General features: G+C 47.8%; 1 protein-coding gene across 1 annotated transcript in view; it reads left to right on the forward strand.

Moving 5' to 3' along the window:
* ATP6V0E1 (ATPase H+ transporting V0 subunit e1) overlaps nucleotides 1-9,051 on the forward strand; it is a gene marked incomplete at its 5' end in the record, with an annotated part of 30,015 nt that extends 20,964 nt beyond the window's left edge. Inside the window, 2 exons of the mRNA XM_080699405.1 lie at nucleotides 1,051-1,175; nucleotides 8,861-9,051. Coding sequence (XP_080555531.1) covers nucleotides 1,051-1,144 — 94 coding nt within the window. The 3' untranslated portion in view covers nucleotides 1,145-1,175; nucleotides 8,861-9,051. The remainder of the gene's footprint in view (nucleotides 1-1,050; nucleotides 1,176-8,860) is intronic.
* Nucleotides 9,052-22,886: the final 13,835 nt, after the last annotated feature.

The following is a 22,886-nucleotide window of genomic DNA, read 5'->3' on the forward strand; positions in this document are numbered from 1 at the left end:
TCTAATGTCTACAAGTTACCTCTTTTCCTGGCCCTCTCATCAAGGGAATACCCCCAATTGTTTCTGTCCTGCTCCTTGCTTATGCCCTTAATAGCACTTACTGTCTGACATTATATACGCTCTGTGAATGATGACATTTCATCTTCTCCATTGTAGTCCTGGGGCCTGGAACCGTGTTCATTAAAAATTTGTTTAGTAGGCAAAACATGGAATGGCTTGAATAGCTGGACATGCATGCTGTCTTTTCTCTTTGCTTTGGTCTTAATTCAGTGATTCTCAAATGTCATTGGATATATGAATTATAATATCAGGCATAAAACCAATTATTCAAAACTCTTTGAGCATTCTCAGTTTTTGGGGTTTTTTTTTGTTTTTGGGGTGTGTGTGTGTGTGTGTGTGTGTGTGTGTGTTACTGGAGATGGAACCCAGGGGCTTTTTTTTTTTTTACCTCCGGGCTATACTCCCAGACCTATTTTATACTTTATTTGGAAACAGGGTCTCACTAAGTTGCTGAGAGCCTCACTAAGTAGCTGAGGCTGGCTGTGCGATCCTCCTATCTCAGCCTCCCAAGTGCTAGGATTACAAGCGTGCACCACCACACCCGGCATTAAGAAAAATATAAAGCTAATTTTGTGCTGTTGGTCACTTCTGACCCTGAGGTAAGATGAGCCGCCATCGCACTCCTGTGGCAAGTCTGTGCCGCAGGGGTGAACCTGTCTCTAGTGGAGTCAGCAGCAGAAGTTCAGTGCCCGTTTGGGGCAGCTCCACTGGCACCACAAGATGTGTTTGCCTTTGGGTGGAGGTGTGATTAGACCAGGAAGTCGAAGTGTGAGTCAGAATGAAAGCTCATGGGCTGGAGTCAAACGTTGGCTGTTGGGAAATGTTTTGTTTTTAGACATGCTCCCGTTAGCACAATGTGCAGTGAAGGTTTGTTTCAAACAGAACCGATTTAGGTTTTACTAACACGCTTTTTCCGTCCTAAATGAAAATGTTCATGTTCCAACATGATTTCACCACATTTTGTTGTTCCTCTCTCCACCATTTTTTTAGTTGGCTGATTGCAATTCTGGCCCAACTCAACCCTCTCTTTGGACCACAGCTGGGAAATGAAACCATCTGGTATCTGAAGTATCACTGGCCTTGAGGAAGAAGAAGGCCCGGGGGCCAGCCTTCAGGTGACTATGCTCTCCACCTCTGCCTGGACATGGTGGGTCTGCTGGAGTTGGCCTTGACTTTTTCTCAGGCTTTCCCAGCCCTTTGAGTAGGATGCAGGAGCAGGCTGCAGCAAGGAGAGGGAAACTGACGCTCAATTTAAATGGAGGCCATTTTCCTGGCCTCCGTCTTGGGGATCTGTTGGTCAGATCTTTTTAGGTGCTACTATCATCCTGCTTTTAAAAAGAAATACAGCTTGATTTATAAAATTAAGTTTGCATGCAGGCTCATAGACACGGAACAGAAGTCACTTTTTATACTCGTCATCACAAGGTCCAGGCGCTGTTAGAAGTGGCTGGCAGGTTTAAGATGAACATTTCTGAATCCTTTGCTTGGTGAGAGACGGCTGCCTTTCAAAGGTTGATCTTAAAATTGCAGCTTTCATTTGGTTCTGAGGATCAGGAGGTGAGCAGTGGTAGGGCGGAAACACTGTTCACTGCTGAGTCGGGAGTGTTTGGATTACTTTGCTCCTTTATCTCCAGTGTTTGGTAAATAGAAATTAGTGCCAAGCCAGGTGTGCTGGCCCACGCCTGTAATCCTAATACAGGACATCGCAGGTTTGAGGCTCGCCTCAGCAACTTAGCAAACCTCAGCAACCTACTGGGGGTGCAGCTCAGAAGTAGAATTCCCTTAGGTTTAATACCCAGTGCCCCCATCCCCCACCCCTTCTGGGAGGAGAGAAATTCTGGTTTCTTTGGCCTGTCTTGGACAGAGAGTTATGAGCCAGGAACTGTAGAGGCAAACATGTATAAACACACATATAAAATAGCAGACTGTAAGCAACCTGCAGTCTGTGATATCATAGGTTGTTTCTAATCTTTTTGCTGTCGTCGATAAAGCCACAGCACCATTCTATGCATATGACACTTTGTCGCTTCTTCAGTGACTTTGGGGAGATTCTTGAAAGGGAACGGTGTGGGTTACAGGTACCTACCGTTTTCTAGCAGTTGCTACCTTCCCCTCGATAAGATTGCTGGTCCCATGCCCATTGCCCACAGCCACCATGTTGTCAGTCCAATATATAAGCCAGCCGTACCCCTTCTAGAGTTTTGTCTTAGCCAGGCGTGGTGGCGCACACTTGTAATCCCCGCATTTGGGAGGCTGAGACAGGAGGATTGCGGTTTGCAGCCAGCCTCAGCTACTTAGTGAGGCCCTTTGCAAATTAGTGAGACCCTATTTCAAAATGAAGAATAATAAGAAATAGGGCTGGGTGTAGCTCGGAGGTAGAATGCCCCCAGGTTCCATTTCCAGCACCACAAAATAAATAAATAAATAAATAAATAAATAAATAAATAAATAAATAAATAAATAAATGGGGGGGTAGAAAGAGAGAGTGTGTGAGTGAGTGTGTGTGTGAGTGTGTGTGTGTGTGTATTTTGTCTTTGTCCAAAGGAACTTGGATTTCCCTCTCATGGATATTTTTGACTCGTATCATTTTTTATTTGCCTTTTTCATTAAATCTTCCTGTCCTTAATCCATCCCTTTAAGCGTTAGCGGTCTTGGCGAGATTGATTAGGGCTTCAAGCTTCTTCTCTTGGATTGAGTTCCAGCGTTGCCCTTCACTTCTCTGCACTTCTTTCCCTTCCCTCCCAGGAGAGAACAGGACCCTTGACACTGAATGCCCTGAGGAGGCGTCATCTGTCTATGCGTTAAGCCTCATGCCCCTGTTAGCCTGGTTGACTGGCACATTCTACCATTTGCTTTCTGGTCCTGAGCACAAACTTAGCTGCTTGAAATCCTTAAGTTGAAGGTCATTCCTTTAAAAGCCAAATGTCAGGAAGTAGAGGACACATCCAGGGATCCTAATGATGACCATCATGCCATTACCTTTTCTGCATTGAATATACTTACTGTGGTACTATACTACCACTCTAGGACTTTGGAGCTATCACATCAAGAGATCTAATCTCACGGAGGCACATGCCTGAGGTCTCAGCTATTCTGGAGCCTGAGCAGGAGGCTCTCTTGAGCCCAGGAGTTCAAGACTAGCCTGGGTAACATAGGTCCTGTCTCAGAGACAGTTGGATGAATGGACAGACAGGGGGACAGACGGAGGGAGGGTGGGGACCTAATCTCTGCCTAACATTAGAACAGAAAGAGCTCCTAAGATGGGACCTCTCATCTTGGCGGTAAAATTAAGAAATTGTGTTCTATTTACCTTTTTAACTTTGAACCTTTATGTAAAGGTTACTTTAGTACTTATTTAGTAAAATGCTAAAGGAGTACAGAAATCAAATTTGGGCCAACTAGCACCTGAAAAGGAAAAATTTGGGTTTTTTAACATGATTTAAGAGGTCAGATTTGGAAAGTTGGTGTAAGCTAGACATGGTATTCAGCAGAGAAAAATGAGGATCAATTGTGGAGGCTTTTGAATATTCTGTTCTAGTTTTGGTGCTAGGGATGGAACCCAGGGACTTCGGGTATGCTGGGTGTGTGCTCTACCACTGAGCTGCGTCCCCATCCCAAGAACAACTTTATACAAGTAAAATTTAATCGATCTGAACAACTACTGTTAAACACCTAGTTGATATTTTACTATTTTAATCACGGCCTTGATTTTTTTTGTTATAGTGCTGGGGATTAAACCCAGGAACATTCTACATTGAGCTACACCCGCATCTCTTTTTTTTTTTTTTGTAATGGGGGTTGAACCCAGGGACATTCTACATCCAAGCTAAACACCCAGCCTTATTTTTATTTTTATTTTGAAACAGGGTCTCACTAGGTTGATGAGAGCCTCACTACTTGCTAAGGCTGTGCTTGACCCTACCATCCTCCTGTCTCAGCCTCCCAAGTACTGGGATTCCAGGCATGTGCCACTGCGTCTGGCTTTATTTATTTATTTATTTATTTATTTATTTATTTATTTTGAAACAGGATCTCACTAAGTTACTGAGTCTGGTCTCTAGTCTTCGGTCCTCCTGTCTCGGCCTTCCAAGTACTGCGATTACAGGCGTGCGCCACCATGCTCAGCTTTGATTTTCTTTTCTGTATTGAAGAACTGAACCACAGTTACTGATGAGGGGCTGAGTTATACATACTTTGCTTTTGGCTGGAAATCTCGGCCAGTACTCTTAAGAGCAGTGCTCACTCTATCTCTGCCCGCTGCCTGCCACTCCCGCTTCTCCTAGATTTGCGTGTGACTTGAGGAGATGCAGGGATGCATCTTGTCGGTGCAGGGTGCAGCCGTAGGCTCACGCGTGGCCCTGCGGCCGTGAGGGGTGTGGTGTGCTGTGGAATCTCCTCAAAGTGGATCTGGCCTAAGAGCCAGTGTCCTGGCCGGTAGTTGGGCCACTGCGCAGTTGTTAGATGGTCTGCCGTAATCCTACAGGGCAGGAATTCTGTTTTATTACAGAGCCTGGGACAAGAGAGAAACAGATGGGACCGGTACGGAGGCCTTTGCCCCGTGTAAGCTGTTTTCTACACAGTTCAACAGTTCAGAAACAGTCAGGTGCTCCTGATGTTTATAGTACTGAGTAGGGATTTCACAGAACACTGGGCTCTGAAGGGTGTGACCTGTTGGGGCAGTGAAATGAAGCCAACCTAGGAAGAGCTGAACAGTGCGAGGTCTTTCTTCTACTCTGACTGCTCCGGCCTGGATGCTGCCAGGCCAGACTCACCTGTGTCTGTGCAGTTCCCCGTGTGGTCCTTTGTTCCGTCACTCTCTCCCCTCACTCAGACCTGGCTGCCCTTGTGCCTCCCCCCCCCTCCCTCCTCCAGCCGCCCTAGTGCTGGCCCAGGTGGCTGCAGCTCTGGGCTCTGTCTGCAGTGGCGTCTGCAGAGCACCACCCGGGTTTCCTGGTCACATCGCACTTCCTGGCCGAGTGCCGCGGGCCGGAACCTGGCAGTGCTTCTCCCTTGCTACCATGGGTTGTTTTCTTATTAACCTAATCTTAGCGACTCACGCCCCGTGGGATGCAGCGTGAAATGTAAGTTCACAGCTTTAGTCAGGGTCACCCAAGGGCCCAGGCACCACCAACTAAAACCCTCTACTCTGCAGACCTGTGGGAGCGCCTTGCTTGGCACCCCTCCCCTCCATGACCTGGGGGTTCCAGGCCTACTCTTCTCGGGTCTCTAATTAGCTTTACTTAGCCCTTCTTGCCTCTACCCAGCTGCATTCGGCAACTTGGAAGGCAGATTCGAGGTGTGCGCGCTGTGGAAGCACCCCAGCCTCCTGGCCCGCCCGCCCCTCTTCCTGCAGTCCTGCTTGCTCTTCCCTCTTGCGGAGGCGGCTCCCCACAGCCTCGTATTTCCTTTCTTGGCCACTTGGCTTCACAGTGATTTCTTTCATCCCTGCGTGTTTGGCACCCCCACTTCTTACCATTCCTTTAGGCCGTTGCTTTGGGTTGTTGCACCACGAGCCTGCTTACCTTTACCCCCAGACTTTTTTTTTTTTTTTTTCTTGGTGATACTGGGATTCCTGGAAGCCCTTCTACCTCCGGGCTACACTCTCAGACCTATTTTATATTTTTATTTGGAAACAGGGTCTCTTAAGCCAGCACGGCTGCCTTCGAACCTGTGCCATCCTCCTGTCTCCGCTTCCCAAGCGCCGGGATTACAAGCGTGTGCTACCACGCCCGGCTACTCCCAGACCTCTTTTATACTTTATTTGGAAACAGGGTCTCACTAAGTTGGTGAGAGCCTCACTAAGTAGCTGAAGCTGGCTTCAAACCTGTGCGATCCTCCTGTCTCCGCCTCCCAGGTGCTGGGATTACAAGCGTGCACCACCAGGCCCAGCTTAACATGCATATCTTTTGAGAAATATATTCAAGCAGAGTGTGGTGGTGCATGCCTGTAATCCCAGTGCTTGAGAAGATCACAGGTTTGAGGCTGTCCTCAACAACTTAGTCCTAAACAGCTTAGCAAGGACCTGTTTCGAAATTTAAAAAATGAAATAGGGCTGGGGATATAGGTTGGAGGTAGAATGCCTCTGAATTTAATCCCTAGTACCAAAAGAAAGAAAAGAAACAGTCTTGTAGAGTTCTTGTCTGGAATGTGTGAGGCCTGGGATTTATTCACAGCAGAAGGAATGAAGACAGGCATTCAGATATCTTTCTCTGAACTGGTTTCTAGGTCTTGGTTCTAATGTAATTATATTATTCTCATTCTCAGTATTATCTAATGTGTGTGGGGTGTGTGTGTGTGTGTGTGTGTGTGTGTGTGTGTGTGTGTGTTACTGGGGATTGAACCCAGGGGCTCTCTACCTCCGAGCTATACCCCCAGCCCTATGTTTTTTGTTTTTTTATTTTGAAACAGGGTTTCACTAAATTGGTGAGGCTGGCCTCGATTCTGTGGTCCTCTTGTCTCAGCCTCCCAAGTACTGGCATTACAGGCATGAGCCACTAAACCCATCTGTGATGCCTTTATTTTACAAAATGAGACCCTGGACCCTTTGATTACATCCTCCAGGGCCACCCTCAAATAGCTGTTTCATATCAGAGAGAGGCTTATGTGCTGCTTTCCTTTACTCCAAGATGAAACCACAAGACCGTGCCATTTAACATAGCACATTTATTTTCAACTGGCATTATTGATATTGAGCGAAAATTGTCCTCCAATTCTATGTGGGTTTTCAAAGTAAAGGCCTATTTTTTCCTTTTATATGATTGTTCCTTTGCCCCCCCCCCCAACAAAGCTGAACGAGGGAGTCTAATCAGTATGCTCTTCATTAGATTAGCACACAAAACACCCACATTCACTACTTCAGTGTTCTCAGGCAACGCTTGTGCTCTGCCTGGAGCAGAGTTTTGTGTGGAGGGCTATTTGCTGCGCTGGCCCAAGGAGGGGACAGAAAGGGTCCTTAGCGTAAGAGGTTTCACGAGGTTCTCAGACCACAATAAGCAAATCACTCTGGTAATTGCCATTCCTTGGACTGATGCTGTTTTCCTAATGCATTGTGAAAAGCCCTCTTATTTCAGGGGTGTGTGTGTGTGTGTGTGTGTGTGTGTGTATGTGTGTTGCCAGGGATGGAAGCCAGGGCCTTGTCCAGGCTCAGCACACGCTCTACCACCTCGCTGCACCCTGGCCTCTCCGCAGCACCTTGACATGGATGCGTTCTGTTCACAGTGTCCTGCCCTGCCGTCAGGGCCTCCAGCCCTCTGGTGCTCCTGCGGGGGGCGTTGGGCTGGCCCAGCTTGTGAGGCTCAGCAGCAGGCCCCCATCCCTGTGGCGCTCCTGGCCCACAGGCCTGGGAAACCCCGGCTCTGCTGGCACAGTGCGCAACTATGGGCTCTCCTCCGTGTGCCCGCTGCCTGGGGAAACCTGACAGCCCAGCCAGGTTCACCGCGGGTCTGTGCCCTCCAGCCCTGCCAGACCAGCGTGCCGCAGCCATGTCAGATCTGAATCATGCAGGTGCCTCACACACCCCCTGGCACCTAACTGCCAACGGTTTTCACTCTGAGGCAAAGCATGTGTCATCACCGGCTTGGTTTCTACCAGCCAGCTCAAGCCTTTTGTGGAAATTACCTTTGACAAAAACTATTTTAGTTTTTATTTCGTGTGTGTGTGTTACCAGGAATTGAACCCAGGGGCATTTTACCTCCAAGCTACATCCTCAACCCTTTTATTTTTTATTTTGAAACAGTGTCTCACTAAGTTGCTAAGGCTAGCTTTGAGCCTGAGATCCTCCTGTCTCAGCCTCTCAAGTCCTGGGATTACAGGCAAGTATTACCAGGCCTAGCTTCTTTATTGTCTTTAACTTCAAAAGTAGTATATATAAGCCGGGCGTGGGGGCGCACGCTTGCAATCCTAGCATTTGGGAGGCTGAGACCGGAGGATCGCGGTTCGAGGACAGCCTCAGCTACTTGGTGAGGCCCTCTTCAACTTAGTGAGACCCTGTTTCAAAATAAAGAATAAATGAAAAATAGGTCAGGGAGTGTAGCTCGGATTTAAAATGCCCCTGGGTTCCATCCCCAGACCCCCCCCAAAAAAAAAAGTAGCATATATAGTTTTATTTATGTAGACATCATAACATAAACTTTGTTGTTGTTCTTGCAGGGCTGGGGATCATGGGCAATCATGTTCCCACTGGCTCCCCCGCCCCAGACAATGTAAACTTCATATAAAGGAGTTTATGCAACCCCTGTTAGCAGTTGACTGTACGAACATTCCTACTTGTAACATTTGCCAGCATTGCAGGGGTGATGTTGCACCATTAACACACTAGAAAAAGAAACTGTCATTTATCCCCTCTACTCGTAGCCAGAATAGGGAGCTATCTGGAGGGCCACCTGAGTACCAAGAATGAGACAGAGAGCCTGTTCATGGGGGGGCGCAGCAAGAGAGCGAGCGCGTGGGCTGTGTGGCAGTGCCACCCAGGAAGGGCCAGGAAGCCTGAGCACAGGTGCCCGCAGCCCGGTGGGCGCATCTGGTCCTGGCCCATGCCTCTGAGGCAGCTTCGCACGTCCTGCCTTCCGCAGCAGGGTCAGCCTGCCGCGTGTGCACCATGGAGGCTCGGGAGTGTTCTTGGCAAATTGGACCCCTTGCCCCAGCCCTACAAAACCCGTCCAAACTGTACAATGATGGGTCCACTCTTAGTTAGGTATTTATTGGTACATATTTAAAGTTTTCTCCTAATTCATTTCTTGTCATTAACTTTGTTCTCCTGAGGAAGGTTTGAGGACCAGTTACAAGAAGTTTTGTTTTTCAGGTCACAAAGAAAATTCCTTCTAAACGCAAAATCACACTGAACCCAGACTGCCTTCTTAGACTCGCCTGATTCGAGCCTCAGCTGCCTTAAGAGTCCACAGCACATCTGAAGATCTTGTCCTGCCGAGCAGTATTTCTTTCTTCGCCTTTTCACACTTTGATGAGTGATGTGCCTAAAACTTCACCTAAACTGTGCCGACTCTACAAAATGCGTATGCACTCTTCTGAGAGAGGAGGTGCTGCTCTTCCAGGAAATCGGTTACTCTGGCCCTCCAGCCTGTGGATCTGAAGATAGCGCTGCCCTCTCGGCGCGGGAGTCGGCGACGTGCTTAAAAACCGCCTCGAGATGAAGAAGAGCCCCGCGGGCGGTCAGTAGGGGAGCGCTCAGAGAAGACCTGTCTGTCCTGGCCGACTCACACCAAGCTGTATTTTCAAGATGAATTTCTTACTTCTGCCTTCTTTGGGAATAAATTATTTTTCTGCTTTCTATGGAAATCTGGCTCCGGTGTTTATAAAGCTCATTTTTCTAAGCTCTTCTATCTCTAGAAAATGCCTTTTTAAAAAATGATTCTGTTGTCTAAACTTAGGTTGGATGTATAAACGCCGCCCTGTAGTCTGAGATGCCTGAAGAGACTGGTAAGTACTTTTCTTAAAATCATTCAGTGACCGTTTGAGTGCGTTCCTAGGAAGGGCCCTGGGGGGACCGAGCTGTTTAAATTGGGCTCCCGTAAGTCCAAAAGCCACTCTGCTGTTAGGAGAGGGATGGCCAGTATAAGTATACACAGGGGGAAATTGTAAGGCTGTGTTTGACTGTTTTAAAATGGTGGCTGGGTAGGATGGCACCTCTGTGGTCTCAGCATTTGGGAGGCCGGGACAGGAGAATGGCTTGTACCCAGGAGTTGGAAGCCAACCCGAACGATACAGTGAGACCTGGTCTCTTCAAACAAACAACAACCCACAGTGGTGAGCAGGCTGAGGCTAGCTCCCATTCTCAGAAACAGGACCGAAGAACCCCGAGTGATTAAAAAGGCTGTCGGGACAGTGACTGTGCTTTAGTGATTGGCAGCTCAACCGTGCACTAATGGCTCTATTAGTTTGAAGAAACTACAAATTAAGATAGATTCCAGTGTCACCAGCTCTGGCTTCTTGACAGCCGGCCAAGAGTGGGTTTCCTGTTTTGCAGTTTGTGCTGTTGTATTCCTCCCAAGCTCTCTGAACTCATTACTGCTATCCTTCAGACGAAGAGTTTCATGTTGAAGTGTCTCTCTTGCTTTTATTTCTTTTCATTCCTTAATTTCATTTTGAACTTACAGTTTTTCTGAAAATTGGGCCGTGTATGTGAACATAGTGGTAGAGCGCTTGCCTGGCGGGCATAAAGTTCTGGGTTCCCCCCCAGGCACCCTCCCCCAAAAAAGGTGTTTGGTTTTGTTGTGGTCTTTTGACGTAGGCAACGTTATACTTAACATTTCCTGCCAAAGGGCCTCTTTATTTAATTTCGTGGAGTCCATAAAACACTGGTGATTTGAAGTTGAGGGGGCCATAGTAACGTAGGTGTGTGCTGTTGTTTCTGAGATAAGGACTCGGAGCCCGTGCAGGGCGGCTGTTCGTCCGGCTTACGGCAGCTGGTCAGAGGCGGACTGGAGAGCAGAATCCACATTTTCTAATGTTTCTTCTGTGGCACTCTGACTTTGCGGCCTGCCTTGCTCACAGTCACGTTGGCCAGGAGCCAGCTGTGGGTATGTGTTGGGAGGAAAGGGCTCTGCCATTGCCGGTGAGCAAGCCGCCTCCCGCCAGAATGATGTACAGGACCCTCAATCTGTATCTGTCATTGGAGAGAGCAATGTGTGTGCTTCCCGAAGGGCATAAAGGGATGCGCAGCCTTTGATCTCTGGCCACTTGAGGTAGTTTGACTGATTCAGCTGTATCCTGGACTCACAAGGGCAGTCCATGCAGCTCAGTATCGGTGGGGTCAGTCTAAAACCTTCCTGACTCCCACCACTTGCCATGTTGCCCAGGCTGGCCTCATTCCTAGGCCCAAACCTACCTCAGCCTCCTGAGTAGCCAACCACAGGCACGTGCCACCGACCTGGAGTTACAATGTTTTGTTTTGTTTTATACTGGGAATTGAACTACACACCCAGCCCTTTTTGTATTTTTTATTTTGAAACAGGGCCCTGCTAAGTTGCTGAGGTTGCCCTTGAACTTGTGATTATCCTATCAGCCTCCCAGGTGCTGGGATTATAGGTGTGTGCCACCACCTCTACCTTTTGCAAAATGGTATGTGTATTGGGGATCCTGGGGATTGGACCCAGGGGTATTCTACCTCTGAACCACACCCCAGCCCTATTATTTTTTATTTTGAAATAATCTACGTTCCTGAGGGCCCTGATAAGTTTCTGAGGTTGGTCCCAAATCCTCCTGTCTCAGCCTCCCAAGTACTGGGATTACAGGTGTGCGCCCCTTGCCCAGCGCACTGCAGGTTTTAAAGCAGTACTTTCAAGCCAGGCGTCATGATAACCTCATTGTAGTGGTGGTTCTGCTGAGTACAGCATTCACTTTTCTTAGGTGAGCCCATGGGCACTCCGTGATAGGGAGCCCGTGGAGGCCCAGTGCAGGAGACCTCCCCCGCAGCATGCCTTGCAGCAGCGGCGGAGCAGCTTCGGGGCCCTTCTCACTGGCACAGCTTGGCATGTTTCCAATTGAGTGGCAGTGATGAAGGCCGGTTTGGCACCCTGGCTGATCCCAGCCCCTGGGTTCTCTCTTACTCTCTTGCTTTGTAGTGACCCCATCTTTACACTTCTCACTTGCTCTAAATGAACTAGATGCTGAGATGTGAACTGGTTGACACTGCTTTTCTCTTGGTCTTGTTCGCCATTGGGTGGGGCTCGCCTCCTGCAGACACGAGTAAGGAAGATTAGTGTGTTGACTGCTCTGATAACACTGGGAAACACGAGATGTGACAGCGGAGCAGCCAGGTGCTGTTGGCAAGGTTTCGAGAGTTTCACAGCAGAGAGTATAGCGCTCAGTGAGCCTTGTGCGGAAGAAAAAGGCCCTTGTGAGGAGCAGCTGGGGCTGGGCTTGCAGCTTAGAGGACTTCCCTCTCAACCCCGAGGCAGCTTCCTCCCAACGAGGCCCTAACAGCCTCAGCAGAACTCGGGAGACTACCGCGGCCTACAAAGGAGTTCATTACCTCTCCAAGCTAGCTCTCAAAGACCTCTCAGCGAGACTGATTGCAGGCTCCCAGAGACCGGGTACTACTGCTGCCACCACCGGCTTTGTGAGTGCTGCTCACACGACGGAGTGAAGGCAGCTCGGATTTTGAGGGGAAACTCCTCAGTTCCCTCTGCCCAGGGAGTATGTTACTCTTGAGCCCATTTCCTCATTTATGAACTCATTTCCTTTTTATTTCCCAGTGTGTGGGGGGTGGGGGGGTAGAACCCAGGGCCTCACACAGGTCCTACCACTGAGCTGCACGCCCAGACCCTGAAGTTCTTGATAAAATTATATGCTAGCCAGGCATGGTGGCTCACACCTGTGATCCCTCTACTTGGGACATCGAGACAGGAGAATCCCAGGTTCTAAGCCAGTCTCAGCAACTTTGTGAGACCCTGTTTCAGAATTTAAAAAAAGAAAATCAGGTTGGGGATAAAGCTTAGAGGTAGAATGCTTCTGGGTCCATTCCCCAGTAATATATAATATTAAATGTTAATATGTAAACTCAGGCAGTTTGCTTCTCAATCCCCCCCCCCCTTGGTACTAAGGAATAAACCTAGGAGTACTTTACCTCCTATTTATACTCCCAACCACCAACCACTCTTGTTTTTTATTATGAAAGGCCTTGCTAAGTTGCTGAAGGTCTCTTTAAGTAGCTGAAGTTAGCCTCAAACTTGGGATCCTCCTGTCTCAGCCTCCCAAGTACTGGATTCTTATCAGTCATCCTGTGGCACCTGCTGAAGGAATATCAGATTTGTTTTTCAAAACTTTTACTTAAAGCCAGGTGTGGTGGTGCACGCTTGTAATCCCAGCGCTTGGGAGGCTGAGACAGGAGGATCACACGTGTTCGAAGCTAGCCTTAGCTACTTAATGAGGCTCTCAGCAACTTAGTGAGACCCTGTTTGCAAATAAAGAATAAAAATAGGTCTGAGTATAGCCCAAAGGTAGAAAAGCCCCTGGGTTCTACCCCCAGTACCACAAAACAAACCAAAAAATTTACTTAAAAAGGAGACTAAAAAGATGAAGAACAAAACTGACATTCCCTCCAGATGGCAATTATAAATGGCTTGAAATTCTTTTTCCTTTCTGCACATCCTTCAATTAAAAATGTAATTGCTTAGCCGGGCGTGGTGGCGCACGCTTGTAATCCCTGCGCTTGGGAGGCTGAGACAGGAGGATCGCACAGGTTCAAAGCCAGCCTCAGCTACTTAGGCTCTCAGCAACTTAGTGAGACCCTGTTTCCAAATAAAATATAAAATAGGTCTGGGAGTATAGCCCTGAGGTAGAAAGCCCCTGGGTGTCACCTGCAGTACCACCAAATAAAAAATAGAATAAAAATGTAATCATTTAATAAAAAGAAACAATGAAGTTACTTAAGTAATAAAAGGTAATAAAATATTATGTTAAGAGGGAGGAAAAAAACCCTTAAGATTTTAAACTCCCATACACAGAAAAAAGCCTGGTAGGAAATCGTCCAAGATATTGAAAATGATTCTTTCATAATTTTGTGTATTTTCCACAAAGAGCATTTTATTTATTTTATAATGTAGTAGAACTATTGTCAGAATATTAGTACTTTCTTCAAACAGTATGTAATACACATCCTTCTTTCTCCCACCCCAAGTAATTCAGGATCGAGGGGAATGAAGTCAGACTTATTAAAACACTGAAGCTATTCTGAATCAATGGAAACCAGCAAGTCCACAGAGAATTTGTGATTAGCTGTTGGCATCGTGCAGGACAGAGCGCAGACCTTTCAGTCCAGAGGTCGGCCTCGCATAGGTGCGCACGGGGACAGCGGGGAAATGAACAGGGAGCATTGATCTCAGCCTGCACCGTGGGAGCCTGGGGTGTCCGTGTGCTCAGAAAAGCCCCACTGTGCTGCTACTGCCAGCTACTCCACGCAGGCCCTTCATTCAGCTGCTCTGCTGCAGAGCCTTCCCTGTGATCGGAGCTGGCCTTCTTCCCTAACTCCCACCGCCACCACCAGGCCGGTGGGTGGGAGGACGTGCGGAGCTGAGGATGCCCCGCAACTGCTACTGCCACCCCCAGGAATCCAGCCGGGAGTCTATGGGGCTCACTCTCAGGGTTTTAACACAGTTCCCATAGTTTCTTTTTTTCTTTTCTTTTTTTCTTTTTTTTTTTTATAGGAGTAATAAGGATTGAACCGAGAGGCATTCTACTTCTTGGGTCTATTTTTTTGTTGTTCAATTTTTTTTTTTTTTTTTGAAACAGGGTCTCTGTAGGTTGATGAGAATCTCCCTACTTGTTGAACCTGGGATCCTCCTCTCTCAGCCTCCCAAGTGCTGGGATGCCAGGCATGTGCCACCATGCCTGGCATTCCATAGTTTCTTCACTCACTGTCTAAAGCATGCTGCTGCTGTGGGTCAGCATGCTAAAGCGGAACAAGAAGAGCAGAGAGGCTTGTAAAAATAAGCCTGCATTTGAGGATGCAGAATTTAAGGAGCTAAGAGCTACTGTTTTTCCAACTGCAGATGATTCTCAATAACATATATATCAAATACATACATATATATATATATATATATATATATATATATATATATATATATATAGTGTGTGTGTGTGTGGTACTGGGGTTCCTGGAAACCCTTCTACCTCCGGGCTACACTCTCAGACCTATTTTTATACTTTTTAAAATTTGGAAACAGGGTCTCTTAAGCCAGCACAGCTGACTTCGAACCTGCGCGATCTTCCTCTCTCCTCCTCCCAAGCACGGGGATTACAAGCGTGCGCCACCACACCCAGTCCCTCAGTAATAATCAACCGGTATTTTCAGTTTCTGTTTGTGCAGGTTAACTGCTTGAACAAGGATACGCAGAAGAGACTCAGCCCCTGACCCTGTGGGACGGGCAAACAATGACGATGGTCATTTATAGGCCTGGGTGCGGCTCAGTGGTAGAGCGCTTGGTCAGTATGCCTGAAGCCCTCAGTTTGATCCCTAGCGCTAAAAAAAGTTATTTATTTATTGAACTGGGGATTGTACCTAGGACATTCTGCCTCTGAGCTATATCCCAGCCCTTTTAATTTTTTTTCCAGGATAGAACCCAGAGGCATTGTACCTTCAAGCTACACTCCCAGCCCTATTTTTTAGTCTTTTTAGTTTTTGAAACAGGGTCTCACTGAGTTGCAAAGGGCCTCACTACATAGCTGAGGCTATCCGCAAACTGCGATCCTCCAGTCTCAGCCTCCCAAATGCTGGGATTACAAGTATGCACCACCACACCCGGCTTTTTATTTTCTATTTTGAAACAGTCTCACTCAGGCTTCCTAATGGCCTTGAACCTCCGATCCTCCTGCCTCAGCCTCCCAAGTACTGAGATTAAAGGCCTGTGACCCTGCACCCCACCAGAAAAGGTTATTTATACCATGTGAGTGTTTCTCAAACATGTACAGAATGCATGGGGATAGTGTTAAAAGGAGATTCTGATTCAACCAGGCTGGGAGTGTGAAGGAGCCGGGAGGGAGTCATTGCTAGTCTGTGTCTTAGGACAACGTGGGTTGCTAGGTAGGGGCACTAGAAGTACTCAGGAGAAGTACTCAGTAGGAGAGGAGGTTTTGAAGGAAACGACCTTGAAAGGTGAACCCTCAGAAGGAGGAAGCTTGGCAAAAGGAAGTGGGTGAGGCATTTGAGGCAGGCCAGGGAGGAAACTCTTGCAGAGTCCAGGAGAGCTAAGTGATCATTGTGATAAAAGTAAAGCCAGAGAAATCGCCACATCGGGGCCATATTTATCAGCCCCTCCAGCAGGAGGATGGGGACAGGGAGTTACGGATCATGCCCAGGTTCCCTGCAGGATGGATGGTGGAGGTGTTCACTGAAATTGCACTTCAGAAGAGGCAACTGGCTTGGAGACGCAGTGGATTTCAGTTGTGGACAATTTGAGTTTACAGGTGCCTGTGGGGTCTGCAGGGAGATGCCTAGTGAGCCTGCCCTCTGTGGGTTGGGAGAGTAAGGCTGGAGACCAGGTAGCTGAGTTGTGGGTGTAGGTAAAGGGGGCCAAGAAGAGTGTGCGGAGAGAAAGCAGCCAAGGCCAGAGAATGGAGGAACACCAACTCCTAAGCTGTGGGCAGAGGAGGAAGAGGAGGAGGAATGTGTAAAAGAGAGTCTTCCTATGTGACCATGGCTTGGGTAGCTGGGGGGCATTACAGTCACCTCTAATTTACCTAATATTTTTATATACATTGTGAAATAAATAGGAATCATTCTTTTTTATAGTTTAAAAAAAAAACAGGTCAGCAGTGCATCAAATTCCCTCTTGTTCCAAAGATTTTGCTGCTCATTTAAGTGATTAGTCTTTTTTTCATGACTATAACAAAATACCTGGGACAGGCTACTTTATAAAGAAAAAAGGCTTATTCCGGCTTACAGTTCTGGGAGCGCAAGGTGTAGGTCCTGCATCCGGCGACTGCCTTTTTGCTGGGAGAATCCCTAGGAGGTGCAGGCGTCATATGGCAAGACAGGAAGCAAGTGCGTGTGTCTCCTGCTGCTCACAAAACCACCAAGATTCAGTCATGGAGGCTCTGCCCCAATGACTTTAATTCCAATCCCTTCACCAAAGCATCTAAACACCACAAAACAAGTTCCCACTATCTTAGTACCTTACTGAGTGGCTTACATTTTAACACATGCAGTCTTGGGGAACACTCAGTCATCCCCAAGCCATAAGACGAAGATAAGCACAGGGCATCCGACCTGCCCCTCCTACTCATCCCACACCAGGCTCCTCCCATTTCTGAAACCCAGGCGGCCTCTGGGTTTGTTTGTGACTGCTCCCAGTTAGCAGTTCTGTGTCTAACAACAGCTACCACAGCAGTCCCAGATACAGACTTTGGGGCTGGGGTGTGCCTCAGTGATGGAACACTTGCCTAGCATATGGCCCAGGTTCCATCCCCAGCCCCTCAAAGGAAAAAAGAGAAAAAGCCAATAGATTCCTGAGGAGGCTGGAGCACACTTGGGAAACCCTCAGCGTGAAGAGGGCGGGTCTTGTCCTGGCTGCTGCTCCAGAGTCAACCCTGACATCCCAACCCCCCTCCTTTATACCCCAACCTTCCTCCCAGATCCAGTCAGTCCTTTCCTAGGGACTGACTCAGGACCCAAAGGTCATTCTCTGCCACTTTCGTGACACCTGAAGACCCTCAAGCAAATCAAGGGGCCTGCCATGATTTCCCTCCGTTGCCCGGGGGTTGCGTTTCTCAAGGAAGCTGTGGTCGGGTCCCTCACCGTCTGCGGCACGGATGGCCCTCGCTGGCACCTTCGCATCTAAGTGAAGGTGCGGCGCTTCGTGTCCTCTACAGGCATTTCAGAAAGGTGGGACTGGACTGGAATTTTTGAATGTTAGTCGCTCGTGCCCACAGAATTGCTCAGAAAGCAGCATCCCTTCTCACACCTCCCTCTGCCTGGACGGCCCGCCTCTCTCCAGCTCTCTATCCTCCAGCTATGTCTTCAGACCCAGGGCCAGGGCCTGGAGTCCTCACGCCCCTCTAGCTTCTCCATCATCACACCTCGATCCCTGGTTTGTTCATCAGTTAGATTTTGCACAAAGTAGGTACTCAATAATGTTCATTCATTGAAAGTTGGCTTGGAAGCCGGGCGTGGTGGCACACGCTTGTCATCCCAGCATTTGGGATTCGCGGACAGCTTCAGCTACTTAGCGAGGCCCTTTGCAACTCAGTGAGACCCTGTTTCAAAAATGAAAAGACTAAAATATAGGCTGGGGGTGTAGTTCAGAGGTACATGCCCCTGGGTTCCATCCCCAGTTCCACAAGATAAGAAAGAAGCTGGGCGTGGTGGCGCACACTTGTAATCCCTGCGCTTGGGAGGCGGACAAAGGAGGATCGTGCAGGTTCGAAGCCAGCTTCACTGGCTTAAGAGACCCTGTTTCCAAGTAAAAAAAAAAAAAAAAAAAATATATATATATATATATATATATATATATATATATATATATATAAATAGGTCTGGGAGTGTAGCCCGAAGGTAGAAGGGTTTCCAGGAACCCAGTACCACCAAAAAGAAAGAGAGAGAAAGAGGGAGGGAGGGAGGAAGGAAGGAAGGAGAGAGAGGAGAGAGAGAGAGGAAGTTAGTTGGCTTGAAAGAAGATCTTGTGGTAGATCTGCTTTCAAATTTTGTAAATCCTAGATTCTGGGTATTGAGTTTACCTAAAACAAGGGTACAGATGTCTGGCTTAGAACGTGCACATGCTAGGCAAGTGCTCTACACTAAGCTACACGCCAGCCCTTCTTTAATAATTTTTTAATAAGAGTCCCTGCATTTTTATTTTGTATTTGGCTCTGCAAATTACGCAGCTGGTCCTGCACACTGGAGTGTGTGTGTGTGTGTGTGTGTGTGTTTTACCTCCACTCGGGTCTGCAGATACCTGAAAAACCCCCAAAGCAGCTGCAGAATTAGGTGCTGTGACAATTTTTTTTTCTGCAATAAATGCCTGAGGAAAACAACTTAAAGAAGGAGAGATTAATTTTTGGCTCACAATTTCCAGGGATGCAGTCCCTGCTCAGCTGAGTTCAAGGGGAAGCAGAACATGATGGCGGGCGGTGGGCTTGGCAGAGGAAAGCTGCTCAACCTGCGGCCGCCGAGAAACAGGGGTATGTGAGGGGCAAGAAATACCTTCCAGGCCGGACCTGCAGGAATTACTTCTCCCAACCCTGCCCACCTCTTACAGTCTCCACCACCTCCCAGCAATCCCTTCAGCAGTCAGTGGGTTAATCCACGGAAGAGGCTAGAACCCTTGAGATCAATCACTTCCCAAGAGCCCGCCTCTGAGCACTGCTGCCTGGAGGACCAAGCTTTTAACACAGAAGCCTTCGGGGGAGAATTCTAGATCCACACCCTAGCAGATGCATGTATACTTGTGAGCATATTTTTGGAGAACATGTCTATGGTGCTCAGGCCCAGAAAAGTTACAAACTGCTGTTGTAGTTGTTATTTTGTGGTTCTGGGAATAGAACCCAGGGGCATTCTACCTCCGAGCAACACCCCCAGCCCTATTTTTGTGTGTGTGTGTGTGTGTGTGTGTGTGTGTGTGTGTGTGTGGTACTGGGGGTGGAACCCAGAGGCTTTCTACCTCTGGGCTATACTCCCAGACCTTTTTTTATACTTTATTTGGAAACAGGGTCTCACTGAATTGCTGAAAGCCTCACTAAGTAGCCGAGGCTGGCTTCAAACCTGTGCGATCCTCCTGTCTCAGCCTCCCAAGTGTGGGGATTACAAGTGTGCACCACCACGCCCGGCTCCTATTTTTTTTTTTTTATTCTTTATTTTGAAACAGGGTCTCATAGAGTTGCAAAGGGCCTCACTAAGTAGCTGAAGCTGTCCGTGAACCACGATCCTCCTGTCTCAACCTCCCAAATGCTGGGATTACAAGCATGTGCCACCACACCCGGCTTATTATTATTATTATTATTAATAATAATAACACTTAGCTAATCTTTACTTAGTGCTTATGGGGTGCCAGGCCCACTGCAGATGTTGACTTGTACTTTACCAGATTTCTGTTGGTTGGGGCAGACAAAAAGCAGTATTATGCTTCGCTACCTTTTTAATAATCCCAACTCCTCTGTTCTCTACCCAGAGAGAAGAGAAGAGAACCACCTTTTGGTCCTCCCTTCTCCTAGTATTGCAGGAGCCCATCCCCGGCCGTCACTCCCCTGGTTAGGAGGACAGAGAGCTGCCTCTGCTTTTTCCTATATGCCACCTCGGTATCCACCGTTATTCTCGGTTTTCCCAAAGGTGGCCTTGGCATCTTCCTTTGCCACACTGGGAAGAGGTTACTAGGTAAGTGGACGGGATGCCCCTCTCATGGGGCTGATGGTCCCGGCACTGGCAGGCGATCTGTCACCATCTCCCAGGCCCCTGCAGCCAGATACTCTGGCGTTCTGTGAGTGCAGAGCTGCAGTGGGTGTCAACCAGGAGCAGGAGCCTCGGGGACGGTGTGAAGAGGCAGGCTAAACTGCAGGAGCCTAGGTAGATAAGATGCTCTTGGTGGAGGGGGATAAGCAACGAGAAGGGGATTTGGTCCTTTCTGCTGGTACCCTTCTCCCTCTGCAGGACAAAATCTGCAGTTTGGCATCCGCGCCTAGTGACGCACTTCATGCCCTGTTGTTATCCTTGCGGACGGTGGACCCATTTACACATCCCACCTTCCCATCTTGAAGCCTCCACACTGTGAAAACATGATGGACACTAAAACCTCAGACAGCACTGGGCGTGGTGGCGCACGCTTGTAATCCCAGCACTTGGGAGGCTGAGACAGGAGGATCGCACGGGTTCGAAGCCAGCCTCAGCTACTTAGTGAGGCTTTCAGCAACTTAGTGAAACCCTGTTTCCAAATAAAAAAAAATATAAAAAAAGGTCTGGGAGTATAGCCCAGAGGTAGAAAGCCTCTGGGTTCCACCCCCAGTACCACCAAAAATAAATAAATAAATAAATAAATAAATAAATAAAAATAAAAAAAAAACCTCAGACACCGAAAAACTGGGGGTCAAAGTCCCAAGTTTTACTGTATTCTGAAGATTTCTTTTCTTTTTTTTTTTTTTTTTTTTTGGCGGGTCTGGGGATGGAACCCAGGGGCATTTGACCGCGGAGCTACACCCCCTGCCCTGTTTTTTATTCTTTATTTTGAAACGGGGTCTCACTGAATTGCAAAGGGCCTCACTAAGTAGCTGAGGCTGTCCGCGAACTGCGATCCTCCTGTCTCAGCCTCCCAAATGCTGGGATTACAAGCGTGCGCCACCACACCCGGCTCTTGAAGATTTCTGACATTGTGAATTTGCAGGTTAAAAACAAATTTTAGATACACAGGGCTCCCTAACTTCACCAAATCTCTGACCTGTGTATATCAGGGATCAGAGGGGAGGGTTGGGAATGAGGTTTGAACCCAGTGCTATTCTACCTCTGAGCTCTTTTACTTATTTACTACCCCCAGCCCTATTTTACTTATTTATTTTATTGTGAAACAGCGTTTCACTGAGTTACCACACTCTGGCCAGGAACCTACAATCCGCCTGTCTCACCTCCCAAGTAGTGGGATTATAGGCTTGTATCAGATGCCTGGCTCGAACTTTTCATTACTTCTTCCCTTTAGCAGCCACGGGGACCTGCTTGTTTCCTGCCTTTGTGGTACAGCTCCGCTGCACTTGTGATCTTTGGGGCCGCCTCCACTGGTAGTTCAACAAGTTATTATCATGGCTGCAAGTCTTGGTTCCTGCTTCTTATCACCCTGTTCCGCCACTTTCTCTTTTTATCTCCTACTTCTGGCCTTGCCCACAGACTGTCTCTTTGTACCTGTCCTTTGGGAGGCCTTCCTACAACAAATGTTAGATTGTTTTCACTGCCTGGCTTCCTGGTTTGCTATCAGTTCTAAGCTGCTGCTACTAATAATGTGTGTTCAACTCAGTACTTACAGAAAACGCAAACAAACCTGAAAAAGCCAAAACCGCAGAAGGTTTTAGTCTGTTAAAGAGATGAGAAACCGTCGTGACGGGAACGTGGTTCTGGGGATGACGGAACCATCTGAGCGGCCCGTCGTCTTCTCTTCTCAACTTCTAGAAGGCGGATTACATACGCACGCGTGCATGTGTACTGAATCCGGGGGCATTCTACCTCTGAGCTACAGCCCTAGCTCTTTTTATTTTTTATTTTGTTCTCGCTAAGTTGTTAGGGGGTCTTACTACATTGCTAAGGCTGATCTCAAACCTGTGATCAATCCTCCTGTCTCAGCCTCCCAGCTGGGGAGCCTTATTCACCAATCCCTGCGTTTAATCCTCAGAAGCAACTTACGAGGCAAGTTAGAACAGAAATTAAGAGTCAAGCAGGTTGGAAATTTGCTCAGGCTGGCAAGCACTGGTATGTGTCCAGGGCACATTTCGTGTGAATTCCAGGGCTGGCTGGCTAGCTTTTGCTGTCTCCTCTAGGGTTGGCGTTCTGTCAGGGCAGGGCCCATGTCTTTGGTGTACACATTATGTACTCCACAAACAGCAGTTTATTTCTCTCCCTTTTCTTCCCCCAGATGTCACTAAAAGACGGGCTTCAAAATGTAACCTAGTGAGATGCCATGCGTTCTCTGTAACTCAGGGCTATGTTTGTGCTTGGGCCCACTTGACTTCACTGAAGAAACAGCATCGACCCACATGGCATGAATTATACAAAGCAAGATGTACAGGGATGCTCAGGTGGGCGGCAGAGAAGAGTCAAACGAGGAAAGAAATAGGTGGGACAGACTAGGAAGCAGGAGGGATCTTGAGCCATCATGGATGCATCAGATATCAGATACGGGCTGTAAGATATTCATTTAGACCACCAGCTTCTTCCTATCCCGTGGCAGGCTTGGTGATGGGGAGTGGGGCTGGGTTGAGGGATCTGTAAATAAATAAGTGATAACTAGGGATGGGGATTTGGGACTGCTGCTTTCTGAGAAAAGTAAGAAACTGAGGTTCAGTTTCACATTTATGTGACAGCTACTCTATAAAGAACACTGTCCTATTGAGAGACCAGGCAGTGAGAACAACTGATTTTTCTTCTTTCCCCAAAAGAGTTTTTTTTTTTTTTTTTTTTTTTTGGTTTTGGTTTTTGTTTTTCAAGATGAATGAGGAATGGGCGCCAATTGCCAGGGACCAATGAGCATCTCTTTTACATTCACCATTGGCAATACTCCAGGCTCCTCGGCAAACAAGTCAATGTTGAGTGTCAGAGGGACACAGCTTTTCCTAGGGATCTTCCAGCTTCAGGTTAATTAATCTCACCTCTGAGGCTGTGAAATCTGAACAGATCAGATCAC

The sequence above is a fragment of the Muscardinus avellanarius genome (assembly GCF_963383645.1).
Source record: "Muscardinus avellanarius genome assembly, chromosome: 7".
NCBI lineage: Eukaryota > Metazoa > Chordata > Mammalia > Rodentia > Gliridae > Muscardinus > Muscardinus avellanarius.